General features: G+C 45.6%; 2 protein-coding genes across 13 annotated transcripts in view; one reads left to right on the plus strand and one right to left on the minus strand.

Annotated features, from left to right (window-relative positions):
- Positions 1 to 13033, plus strand: part of VPS26C (VPS26 endosomal protein sorting factor C) — a 107701-nt gene that overhangs the window by 49958 nt on the left and 44710 nt on the right. Inside the window, exon 8 of one of the 5 annotated variants that reach the window (XM_030577903.1) lies at positions 376 to 2461. The exons of the other annotated variants lie outside the window; for them this stretch is intronic. Coding sequence (XP_030433763.1) covers positions 376 to 419 — 44 coding nt within the window. The 3' untranslated portion in view covers positions 420 to 2461. Of the gene's footprint in view, positions 1 to 375; positions 2462 to 13033 lie in introns of those variants that run through there. 5 annotated transcript variants of the gene reach the window in all.
- TTC3 (tetratricopeptide repeat domain 3) overlaps positions 2336 to 13033 on the minus strand; it is a 161991-nt gene continuing 151293 nt past the window's right edge. For 7 of the 8 annotated variants that reach the window (XM_030577844.1, XM_030577826.1, XM_030577810.1 and 4 more), the window contains 4 exons: positions 6573 to 6699; positions 6209 to 6433; positions 4459 to 4551; positions 2336 to 3157 (listed from right to left, as the gene is read on the minus strand). In XM_030577844.1, the coding sequence (XP_030433704.1) occupies positions 3050 to 3157; positions 4459 to 4551; positions 6209 to 6433; positions 6573 to 6699 (553 nt within the window). In that variant the 3' untranslated portion in view covers positions 2336 to 3049. Of the gene's footprint in view, positions 3158 to 4458; positions 4552 to 6208; positions 6434 to 6572; positions 6700 to 6908; positions 8408 to 13033 lie in introns of those variants that run through there. The other variant, XM_030577862.1, reaches the window with a different exon arrangement.

Here is a 13033-nt window from a genome sequence, read left to right on the forward strand (position 1 = left end):
CCAGGGGTCACAGCAGTGCTCCCCCTACAGGTACTGCTAAGGGAAACTTCCAGCACCAGTGCATGTGGTGAGCCATGCACACCTACTGTGGAATACACATGAGCAAGCACTTGAAGAATGGTGACTCGTTTCTTGGTTTCATAAGTACTGGAGAAGGTGACCTATGTTTAGGCTTGTCTTTGGAGCGTCCTCCCCCAGACCAAGGTCAACTGCATCAAGGAGGCCTGTTGTGCTCTTCAGTGGTCAGTTACTGAGATTTGAAGTTTCTGGTCAAGGAGGCAGCCCATGAGCTCAGGGCAGAAGCACAGTTCACAGGAGTGCTAACATTAATGGACTGTTTGGGGGTTTGTCCCTCGGCCACCTCTCTCTTTTCAGAGTCGGAGCACCCAACAACATCTGCCTCAAACAGAAAGCTTTAAGTGGGCATCCCTTGTCTTCTGACACTGCTGCTTGAAGTGGACTCAGAACAATGATCCAGGATATACTCTTCTCCAAAACCAAAAAGGCATCTAGAGTGCCAGTCATTAAGAGACATAGAAACGCTACAGTTGGGACAAGATTTAAAACAGATTTAAGTTCTGCCATGAAGTCTAAAGCCTCTCTGTATGGAGAACTGTACTTAATATAATTAACAACAAATTGTTTTGTTTAATTTTGCCCAATGGCAATATAAAAAAACAAGCTAACAACTAAGTAGCTACTCTAATAAGGTGGGTAGAGCCCAAGCTCTGTCTCAATGCTAGGGTGGTAAGAAGGAAGTAAGAGGTAGTTGGCCCTCCTCCTTTATTCATTCTTGTTGTTTGGGGGTGGGGGCATGGGTACATCAGGACATCCAACATAATACTAGATCTCAGCCAAGGAAAAAAAGTTGAGATAGAACTCTAGAAATCTTCTGATTTCTCAGGACCTTAACTTACCTCCATATCCCCATACTGCCACATCAGTATCACCTATGATACCCCTGTTGTACACAAAATTTCAAACTCATTTTGTGGCAAAGTCATGGATTGGGAAAGAGGTTACGCCTAAGAAAGGAAATCTTAAGTTATGTTTAGATAAGATGCGAGTTCCTAATCAGTGGAAGTAATAACTTAGTTCATAGTTACATATGTAAAACACACTCACTTTTACAAAGAAACCACCATTTTAGACGGAGAAATAATTTTACTTGATCACAAGCCTCAATTTAACATTAAACATACTAAATTGATTACAAGGTATATTTAACAAAAAAAATTCAAAATAAGTAAATAGGCTGTGTGTGGGAGAGGATTATGTTACATTACACATTTTATTTCATGTAACCAGTCAACTTTAATACTCTTGACATTTTCAGAGTCTGAAATGTTTAGTGGTATGTAGCCTAGTTTTGGTCTTCAGATTGCTATGACAAGTTACTCAGCTATTAACAGATCTTCTCTCTTGAATTTCAAAACTTGAAGAAAATGCTACAAGACTAATGCAAAATATTAGGCCAGTAGAGGCAGTTCTGAGCAGATGTTTTTAAAAGTGCCCCAATTGCAAGCACTTTGTTGTGTTTGAGGGGACAATTCAAAAAGACCAACACTAAACTTAGTTCAGATAAACATTTTAGACTGGTTCAATAAAAAATGTAACAAATCTAATTTTCCAGATGCATTTACCCCATACATATCAGAGAACAAGAGATAAGCCAGTGTCCATGCACAGAATACAATTTAAATTTAAATACTAAATGATACTTAATTCATCTTCAAAATATAACTTTTACAGTTAGAGGAAAATGTAAGTTCTTACATACTAACAAAAATCAGGAACTGCATGTAGCAGCAGAAAGTTTAAACCATGTAGTGAGTTAGAGTAAAAATAAACATGATAAAAGTGAATCATTCACTCACTTGGAGGTCTACAATCAGAAAGTGTTAACACATAATAGCAGTTAGTTGTTCAAAATATAAAATAATCTAGTCCAATTCAAAATACTTAAAATTGTGGTTTATACAAAAACAGGATTAATGTGGAAACATTATCTGTAGAAAACCCAACAGTTATGATATGGGTTCTGAACAAGTTGTGATTTGAAGCCATTAACTACAATCACTACTTTGTGTATACACAGGAAATTTATAGATTGTAATCTTATTTTAAAAAAAATTAAAAATAATCTTACAAACAGCACAGCTAATTAAAACTGAAGTTTTAAAAGATCCTACTTTTCATTTATTTAATTTCTTTTGACTGACTAAGCTGGAAAAAAGTATTTTTTTTTTTTTTACACTGAAGCAACATGGTAATGTTTGTAGTCCAACTTTGCAGAAGAATGTTAATTAAATGAACTAACTGAAATTTTGATTTCTTTATCATGTAAACATCAGCTGAAGTTGTTTTTTTTTTTAAAATAGGACAAATTTTTACAAATGCTAAATACAAATGGAATCTGCTCGTGACCTTTTACAGAGAGAACTTTAAAAAAAAAAAAAAAGGACAGTATCTAGGTCCCAAAAATTATGTTCCTTACTAGCTGTTTATGTAACTATATAACCTTTGGCTTGAATTCTCAAGAGAGCTCACTCTATCTTCCAGGGATGAAGCACATAGGCCTTCACTAGAGGAAAGTGTATTTGGTGGCCTACGTGGCTTAAGTATCCCTTTAAAATAAATACCCCATATTTTACCTTGATACACTTACATTCTGTTCAGTTTAAATATATGAACTGGTTAATTACATAAAAGAAAGCGACATAAAATCCTCTTCAAGATAGCCTATGGTATGTTAATATTCACATCCATTTGGCCAGTAATCAGGGGAAAAGCCAGCATTGTCAGTATTAAATAACTGGTTTGATTTTTTTCTTCTACATTTTAATTGGCATAAAAATGATAGTATTTATTTCTCATGACCTAGAATACTCAGTGAAATTCTGGCTTCATTGACTTCAACAGAGCCAGGATTTCACTTATGTTTCTAGGCAGCACGTTACAGATATACATTTGTTACCAACATTATTTATTTGCAGCTTCTAATATGAATTGCCTTATTAATATTAGGATTAGCAAGAGGATGCAAGATTTAAGCATGTCGGTTTCGTCCAGGAAGTTTAGGGAAATCTTCAGGTAATAGAGCATGAACTCGACATGTTGGGCATGTACTTTGTGTTTTAAGCCAGGTTCCAATACACTGTAAAAGATGGCAAGAGAAATGTCAGAAACTTTGAGTTAATTTCAGCTATACTAAGAGCTTTCAACTTAGTGATAAATACTAACAAAAATACATTATTTAAAAATAGGTCGTTTTCCAAAGCATTCAACCATAAGTTAAGATTTGGTGTTGGAAAAAATACAGCCTCTGGTTCCATGATGCTACACAGACTATGGGTTTTTTAAAACCCATTTCTAGTGTACACCAAATTATACAATTACTTTTATTACACTTATTTTTAAGGTTTGGAAACAAAACAAACAAAAATGAAGTGCACATGGACAGCTTTTCAATCATCAACTTTATTAAAGTCCTACATATCAGTAGATAATGTACTTTCTTATACAATTTTGATTCTTCCTTACTGTAAGAACTTACTATAGATGTAGCTATTTTAATGGGTGCCTACCCTTTTAACAAAATACTGGCAATGAAGCTTGTGTTCCTATTACAGGTCTGGAGTTTGATTGCTAATGAGTAAGGCTATAATTTGGTCCTGGAGGTCGCAGAGGAATCCATGGACTTCCGCAGACCTCCGTGAATTCAGTCCACAGTGGCTGGGAGCTGCAGGCTACTCCACCATTTTTGGAGTGGTGGGGGCCCCCACAGTATGGGGAATCCCCCAGAAACTCCCCACTCCCCACAGGGGATCTCCTGGCAGCTTCCCAGCTGCTGCAGGTGGGGTTTTCTCCCAACCACAGCAGGGTAGGGTGCCGGACCTTCCTCTCACCCTTTTTGTCATGAACATTTTTAGTAAGAGTCAGGGACAGGTCACAGCTTCTGTGAATTTTTGTTAACTGCCCATGACCTGTCCCTGACTTTTACTAAAAATGTCCGTGACAGAATCTAGCCTTACTAATGACCTTAGCATTTCTATAGCACTTTAGTTTTTTGAAGTGATGCTGAAAGATGTAATTAATTAGTAACTTTATGAAACTTTGAATAGAAGGGTTGCAGTCAGCTTTATTTTTAAGCTTAAATGGTAGTTTAACAAAACCATGTTAGTGTCTAGCTCTCTAAAATACCAGAAAATTTTGCCAACTGAAAATACAAGAGAGGAATATTCTCAAACATACAATGAATTATTACAAGGGATACAATAAAAACCAATGTATTAATTGCTACTTTAATATCCATGTTGAATACTATAAAACTGGGGAATAGAGTTTAAAAAGGGTGGAGATCTGTCTAACTCATAAAATATTTTTATACCAGAGAGGTAGGTTCAAAAGAGACTCACGGGTAAATAGTATGAGAATATACAAAAAATTAATCCATACCCGTCTGTGAAAACTGTGTCCACATTCTAGCACACACACATTTTCCTGGCTTAGCTCCTCATGGCATATTATGCAGGGATCATCATCAGATGTCTAGAGATAAAATAATTTAAATATATATATTTAAATGTAAGGTTAGCGACTACTTTAAAAAAAAAATCTATCCAGTATAGTCATCTAGTTCTAACACAGTGGGTTGAGTGCCTTCCAAACATAAAACAGGCATAGATCCTGCCCTGAAGAGCTTACAACCTATTGTAAACAAACCCATTCCTCCTACCTTTTTTAAAAGCACAACAGAACAGAACAACAGTATTTCCAAGTAAGTTAACGCAAGTGATGCTACTGAAGCTGAGACACAGGGCTGGCTCCAGGCACCAGCACAGCAAGCAGGTGCTTGGGGCGGCCAAGGGGAAGGGATGGCACATCCAGCTCTTCAGCGGGTCCCTCGGTCCCTCTCGGAGGGAAGGACTGACTGCCAAAGTGCCGGTGCCACCGACTGCGATCATGGCTTTTTTTTTTTCCCCCCCACCACTTGGGGTGGCAAAAACCCTGGAGCCAGCCCTGCTGAGACACCATTACGGAATGCTTTTAAAGACAGAGCCATGAAATTTTTACAAAAAGGCAAAGTTTAGTGATTGAAAGTCTAGGAATCCCATCTCCCATTTTTATTTGCATATTATGGTAACTGCATCGTGCAAACACCTCAGATAAATCTCATTCTGCCTTCTCAAATCACCTTTAAAATAAATCCTCATACACTATTACACCTGATAGTGCTGTTACATACATTATGCTTCTAAAAGTAGAGGTTAGGAAAGTGAATAAGTATTTCAAAGCACTTTGTAGGGAAGATATCAAATAGGGTACCCATCACCATTTTACAGATGAGTATATTGATGCAGAAAGAGAGTGAATGACTTGTCTGAAGTTGTGCAGCAAGTTAGTGGCACAGCCAGGAGCAGAACACGGAGAGACTTTCCAGTTCTCTGCTCTGAAGACAGGGAACACTCAGAATTGACTTACAATGCCTAAAGCAACAGGCATGTAAAAAAAAGGCATCCCTCATTGGATCTGATGTGTGTGTAACAAAACTGTGCTGCATTTACTGCCAAGTATTTACAGGCCATCTTGTTAATTACTGCAATGCACCAAGATCTCATCTGACTAATGAAGATATTTAATAAAGTATCTTCTAAGAACATTAGTGAAGCAAATGATACAGATTTTCTTTTTTTAAATATAAAATTTTTGATTTTAGTTGAATTTTTTTGTAAGCTAGAATACCTTGGCTTAATTGAAAACCATGGAGTAGCACATCATAAAATTGCCCTCTTGTGCTTTGATATATCGATTGAATACATCAGGCATTGGCAACCTTTGGCACATGGCTTACCAGGGTAAGCCCCCTGGTGGGCCAGGCCGGTTTGTTTACTTGCCGCGTTTGCAGGTTCAGCTGATCGCAGCTCACACTGGCTGCGGTTTGCTGCTCCAGGCCAATAGGAGCTGCGGGAAGTGGCAGCCAGTATGTCCCTTGACCTACGCCGCTCCCAGCAGCTCTCATTGGCCTGGAGCAGCAAACCGCGGCCAGTGGGGAGCCGCGATTGGACGGACCTGCGGACGGGGCAGGTAAGCAAACTGGCCTGGCCCACCAGGGTGCTTACCCTGGTGAGCTACATGCCAAAGATTGCCGATGCCTGAAATACATATATATTTTTAAATTTAGTGGAAGAGTAAAGAAAAAACTTACAGTAGAATCATTTGATTTTATCCATTTTGATTGTGATGGTCCTCCAACAAGTCTCCATGGCTGGTGGGTTGGCTGTGATGGTTGAGTTTTGTTTGCAGCAGTTTTATAGGAAGGCCTTGCCTTGGATAGGCTAGACATATTTCCCACAGCAGACTTGGCTACTTTCAGAGTCTGAGTTACAGCACAAGATGCTGGGTTTGCAGCTCTCTTTGATGAGGTGGGAGCCTACAGAGGTATTGCAAAGGAAATTTTTATCATCAAGCATTATGCCATGCATTTGCTAAAGAACATTCAGTATCCTCTTCAGCTTTGTTTGACCGTTTTAATCAATTACGGTGCAAAACGTCTGACATCTGCCATGTACCTTTTTCTTATTCTGATGGTCCAGAATGAGTTCTGTCACTTGGGTAAGGATTTCATCTGAGCTCAGTCCTGAAAGTTTGTTTCCATTTTTAATTTGTACTTCTTTTATGAAGTTAGTAAGATCAAAACTGCAAGGGGAAAAAAGGTAATGAACAGAGTTTTACAACAGTTTGCATTGTGATTCAGTCAGCACAGTTACAGTTAAAAAAAAAAAAAAGCCTTTCCTTAAAGGCTTTAGATCAGGGATTGGCAACCTTCGGCACACAGCCCGCCAGGGTAAGCCCCCTGGCGGGCCAGGACAGTTTGTTTACCTGCCACGTCGGAAGGTTCAGCTGATCACAGCTCCCCCTGCCTGCGGTTCGCCACTCCAGGCCAATGGGGGTGGTGGGAAGCGGCGGCCAAAATATCCCTCAGCCCGCGCGGCTTCCCGCAGCCCACATTGACCTGGAGCGGCGAACCGCAGCCAGTGGGGGCTGTGATCGGCCAAATCTGCAGACACGGCAGGTAAACAAATTGGCCTGGCTCATCAGGGTGTTTACTTGGGGAAGGGGAGAAGAGAGAGAGGTTGACATTCTTAAATGCATTTTAGCAGATACCATTCTGTCAGGGTCTAGTTTTCACTGCTCTTATCATATAACACCAATCTGAAACAAACAAACACCAGCAGCTAGATGTTTTAACCACAATGGGCAGACTCAAGGAAATAGTTGCAATGTTAAAAAATAAATTATAGCTGATTTCAGAGGTAACCAGAAATAGAAGGTTCAGAGTCAAGTATGTCCCCTGGGGACAGAGATATGACAGTCAAGGCTAGGGTCTCCCTCTGGAATTTGTGTTCTTCTACCATTTGTTGAGTCTGAGGTCCAAGATGGCTGACATTCCCATGCTGCGATCCTCTCCCTTAAAATTCTGGATGATGAAAAATATGGAGGATAGCCCTAAGAACCTTTCTGTTGCTCCTGCATCCAGAATGTTCATTTATCACCAGTTCAGGTTTGATGGGGTTGCTTGAGATGGAGGAGTGGATGAAGAAGGGATGGGTGAGGCCCTCAGAGAGTAGTCACAACTCTCTATTTCTCACCCACTTGTCTGTGGTCAAGAGACCATTCTCCTGAGAAATGGAAAATTTTAAAGCGTGTTTCTGCATATTACTGCGCTTGTAGTTCCTTCTCAACACACTATGAGGGGAGGGACTGTTTTGGTTTAGAAGTGCTGACTGCCACAACTTAATCCAGTTTTTCTCCAGACAAGAGACAACCTGTGTATTTGGGTGAGCAAAGAATTTGTTTGGAGTAGGCATCTGTAGTCCAGGGCACAGTTAGATGTGATTCCATAGCACTAGCTGAGATCTCACTGCATCCACTGAGGCATCTGCCATAAAGTCTGTTGCTGGGGTTATTTTCTTTAGATAGACCAGAAGTCAGGATGGTCCTTTTGTTTTCATGGCCATCCTGACTGTCTCTTGTGAAGCATATAGTGGCCAGCTCTTTTTATGGTGGCTTTCACCTTTTTGTATCACTGGGAGGGTAATCCTGGGTGAAGAGGATTTCTATTTCTTTTGCTAGAGATGCCACTGCAGTATCATCCTTCGGTATTTCTGTAATGGTGTTTTTGGGTGCTTGCAACTTTTATATAAGTGAACACCTGCTTATGTGCTTAGCGTTGTCAGGTACTTCCCATTCATCCCTGTTCACATACTCAAAAGGGTGCAGTGGGAGTGCTTTCAGAAGCGAGGATTTGGAAGGCAGGTATTTGCCCTTAGGCTTGTCCTCGTATGCCAGTTCTGGCTGATCTGGAGAGCAGATGCAACCTTTCTGCATGTGGCCTGCACAGAACCTGAATATGAGAAAAGACGGTTACTCACCTTTGTAACTGTTGTTCTTCAAGATGTGTTGCTCATATCCATCCAGTAGGTGTGCGCGCGCTGCGTGCACGTTCGTCGGAGACTTTTACCCTAGCAACACTCGGTGGGCCGGCAGGGCGCCCCCTGGAGTGGTGCCGGTTATATACCCCTGCCGGCCCGCCGCTCCTCAGTTCCTTCTTGCCGGCTACTCCGACAGTGGGGAAGGAGGGCGGGTGTGGAATGGATATGAGCAACACATCTTGAAGAACAACAGTTACAAAGGTGAGTAACCGTCTTTTCTTCTTCGAGTGCTTGCTCATATCCATTCCAGTAGGTGATTCCCAAGCCTTACCTAGGCGGTGGGGTCGGAGTGAGATGCTGCGGAGTGCAGAACTGCTGAGCCAAAGGCGGCATCGTCTCTTGATTGGGCAACGAGCGCATAGTGAGAAGTGAACGTATGCACTGACGACCAGGTAGCTGTGCGGCATATCTCCTGGATGGGGATGTGTGCCAGGAAGGCGGTCGACGAGGCTTGAGCCTGAGTAGAGTGGGCGGTAAGACGGTCAATCAGGACGTGGGCCAAGTCGTAGCACGTCCGGATACAGGACATTACCCATGATGAGAGCCTCTGAGCAGATATAGGCATACCTTTCATACGCTCCACCACCGCTATAAATAACTGGGGCGAGCACCTGAAGGGTTTTGTCCTCTGGATGTAAAAGGCGAGGGCTCGGTGGACATCCAGGGTGTGAAGCTGTTGGTCCCTGCTTGATGCGTGCGGCTTCGGGAAGAAGACCGGTAGGAAGATATCCTGATTAATGTGGAAGGCCGAGACCACCATGGGGAGGAAAGCCGGGTACGGGCATAGCTGCACCTTATCTTTGTGGAAGACCGTGTATGGAGGGTCTGCCATTAAAGCACGGAGCTCCGAAACCCGCCTGGCCGATGTGATAGCTACCAGGAAGGCCGTCTTCCAGGACAGGTACAGCAACGAGCAAGTGGCTAAGGGCTCAAAGGGTGGGGCTGTGAGCCAAGGCAGAACAAGGTTGAGATCCCAGGTAGGGGAAGGAGGCTTAACCGGTGGGTAGAGGCGCTCCAAGCCCTTAAGGAATCTCAAAACCATCGGGTGAGAGAAGGTGGAACTGTTCGCCTCCCTTTGATGGAAGGTGGAGATGGCGGCTAAATGCACCCTTATTGACGAGAGTGCCAAACCTTGTTCCTTGAGGTACCACAAGTAGTCCAGGATAATAGGGATCGAAACAGCCTCTGGAACTAGGGAACGTTGTGTACACCAAAGAGATAACCGCTTCCATTTGGCAAGGTATGTCGTCCTCGTGGAGGGTTTCCTGCTTCCCAAAAGGACCTGTTGAACCGGGGCAGAGCTGCGGAGCTCGGATTGGTTTAACCAGACAGTAGCCACGCTGTCAGGTGCAGGGACTGCAGGTCTGGATGGTGAAGCCTGCCGAAGTCCTGCGTGATAAGATCCGGGCAGAGTGGCAGTGGTATAGGGGTCGTTAGGGATAGGTCAAGCAGCATGGGATACCAGTGTTGCCTCGGCCATGCCGGAGCTATCAGTATCAGTCTGGCCCTGTCCCTGCGGAGCTTGAGCAGGACTCTGTGCACTAGGGGAAAGGGTGGAAAGGCATAGAGAAGATGATCCTTCCAGGGGATCAGGAACGCGTCCGAGAGAGAGCCCCGGGCCCGGCCCTGAAGGGAGCAGAACACCTGGCATTTCTTGTTGTCCCTGGAGGCAAATAGGTCTATCTGGGGAAAGCCCCACTTCCGGAATACAGAAAGCAGGATGTCCGGACGGATGGATTATTCGTGGGACAGGAAGGATCTGCTCAGGCGATCTGCGAGAGTGTTCTGGACTCCCGAAAGGAAGGAGGCTACGAGGTCTATCGAGCGGGCTATACAGAAGTCCCAGTCGCATCGCCTCTTGGCAAAGGGGAGAAGACCGTGTGCCCCCGTTTGTTTAGGTAATACATGGCCGTTGTGTTGTCCGTGAAAATCGCAACACAATGGCCCTGTAGACGGTGTTGGAAGACCTGGCATGCCAAGCGGACCGCTCTCAGTTCGCGAACATTGATATGCAGAGCCAGCTCTTGCAAGGACCAAAGGCCCAGGGTGTGAAGGTGCACTAAGTGTGCACCCCAGCCCAGGGACGAAGTGTCCGTGGTTAGCGACACCAAAGGCTGTGGTGGGTGGAACGGGCGACCGGCACACACCAGGGAAGGTGTCAGCCACCAGTTGAGGGAGTCCAGGGTTTTTGTTGGGACTGTGACTACCATGTCCAGGACATCCCTGCGCGGACGATAAACCGAGGCAAGCCAAGTCTGGAGAGGGCGCGTGCGTAGTCTTGTGTGCTTTGTCATGAAAGTGCACGCTGCCATGTGGCCGAGTAGGGTGAGGGTGGTACGGACAGAGGTCGTTGAGAAGGCTTGTAGCCTCTGGATGAGAGACACTATAGCCTGGAACCTCTATGGAGGTAGACTGGCCGTTGCAAGATTCGAGACCAGCATGGCCCCGACGAATTCTATTCTCTGCATAGGAAGCAGAATAGACTTGTCTAGGTTGAGGATCAGACCTAGATGGGAAAACAGGTCCTTGATGACGCTTACGTGTGCGGTAACCTGAGCCTCGGAGGTCCCTCGAATAAGCCAGTCGTCCAGATACGGGAAAACGTGAATTCGATGGCAGCGGAGGTAGGTGGCGACTACTGCCATAGACTTTGTGAATACTCAAGGGGCCGAGGAGAGTCCAAAGGGAAGGATCATAAATTGGTAGTGATGGCGGTTTATCACGAAGCAAAGGAACCTTCTGTGTGGGGGGTAAATTGCAATATGAAAATATGCGTCCCTCATGTCGAGAGCAGCGTACCAATCTCCGGGATCCAGGGAGGGTATAATGTTTCCCAGGGATACCATGCGGAACTTGAACTTCGTAATGAACTTGTTCAGAGCTCGCAGGTCCAGGATGGGCCGGAGGCCCCCTTTCACCTTGGGAATTAGGAAGTATCGGGAATAAAACCCTCTTTCCCTTAGGTCCTCTGGAACCTCCTCTATAGCTCTCAACGCAAGGCGCTTCGAAACTTCCTGCAGAAGGAGTTGCTCGTGAGAGGGGTCCCTGAAGAGGGACGGGGAGGGAGGGTGGGAAGGAGGGGACGAAATAAACTGAAGACGGAAGCCACACTCCACCGTGCTGAGAACACATCGGTCCGATGTTATCTGGGTCCATGCAGGGAAGAATGCAGCGAGGCGGTTGGTGAACTGAAAAGGATCCTGGGAGGTAATTGGTACAGTGCTCCCGAGCGCACCCTCAAAAGTTTGGCTTCAGTCCCGCCAGTGGTTTGGCGGGGCCAGAGTTATTACCCCCTTGCGGGCCAGACTGGCGTCTGCGGGAGTTACGGCCTCTCCTCCTGGAGAAGTCCTGTCTTGGCCGAGGCGGGGGATAGTGGCGCTGAGGTTGAGGGTGGAAAGGTCGCCTCTGGGTCTGCGGCGTATGCATGCCGAGGGACCTCATGATCACGCGGTTGTCCTTTAAACTTTGGAGGCGTGGATCTGTCTTTTGGGAGAACAGGCCCTGACCATCAAATGGTAGGTCCTGTATAGTATATTGCAGCTCGGGTGGTAGACCGGATGCTTGCAACCACGATATGCACCTCATAGCGATTCCTGAGGCGACCGTTCGAGCTGCCGAATCAGCAGCATCTAACAAGGCCTGCAGGGAGGTTCGTGCCACTTTTTTCCCCTCCTCCAGGAGAGCCGAGAACTCCTGGCGGGAATCCTGCGGGACTAGTTCGACAAACTTCCCAACCGACTCCCACGTGTTATAATTGTATCTACTCAGGAGGGCTTGCTGATTCGCCACTCTGAGCTGGAGGCCCCCCGCGGAGTAGATCTTCCTTCTCAAGAAGTCCATGCGTCTGGCTTCCCTCGATTTAGGCGCAGGGGCTTGTTGGCCATGGCGCTCTCGTTCATTGACGGATTCGACCACTAACGAACAAGGGGGAGGGTGTACGTACAGGTACTCGTACCCCTTGGATGGAACCATATATTTGCGCTCTACCCCTTTGGCTGTAGGTGGAACAGAAGCCGGGGTTTGCCAGATTGTATCCGCTCAAGCCTGTATGGGACGAATAAAGGGGAGGGCCACCCTTGTCGGAGCCTCCGCTGACAGGATGGTGACCACTGGGTCTTCCACCTCAGGAACTTCCTCCACGGGTAGATTTATATTAAGAGCGACCCGGCGGAGGAGGTCCTGGTGTGACCGAAGGTCAACTGGTGGCGGCCCAGATGTGGACGTCCCTGCTACTGCCTCGTCTGGTGACGAAGAGGAAGAGACCCCGGGGACCACTGGGTCTTGAAGCGAGTCATGGTCCTGTGGGACGTCCTGGGGTGGATCTTGCACATCCGAGCCCAGCGCCGGGAGATGTTCCGTATCCGCTGGAGGGGGTCTGCTCACTGTGGCCTCTGGCGCCCTATGTTCGGAGGGCCTCGAGCGCGGCGGTGGATGTGGGGCACCTTGGCTCTGATGGCAGGCCCAAGGAGTCCAAAAGGACCACTGCTGAGGGTCCTGCTGGTTGTCCGAGTCCCCATACGATGCCGATCCAGCATGGG

Source organism: Gopherus evgoodei, chromosome 1 (assembly GCF_007399415.2).
Source record: "Gopherus evgoodei ecotype Sinaloan lineage chromosome 1, rGopEvg1_v1.p, whole genome shotgun sequence".
NCBI lineage: Eukaryota > Metazoa > Chordata > Testudines > Testudinidae > Gopherus > Gopherus evgoodei.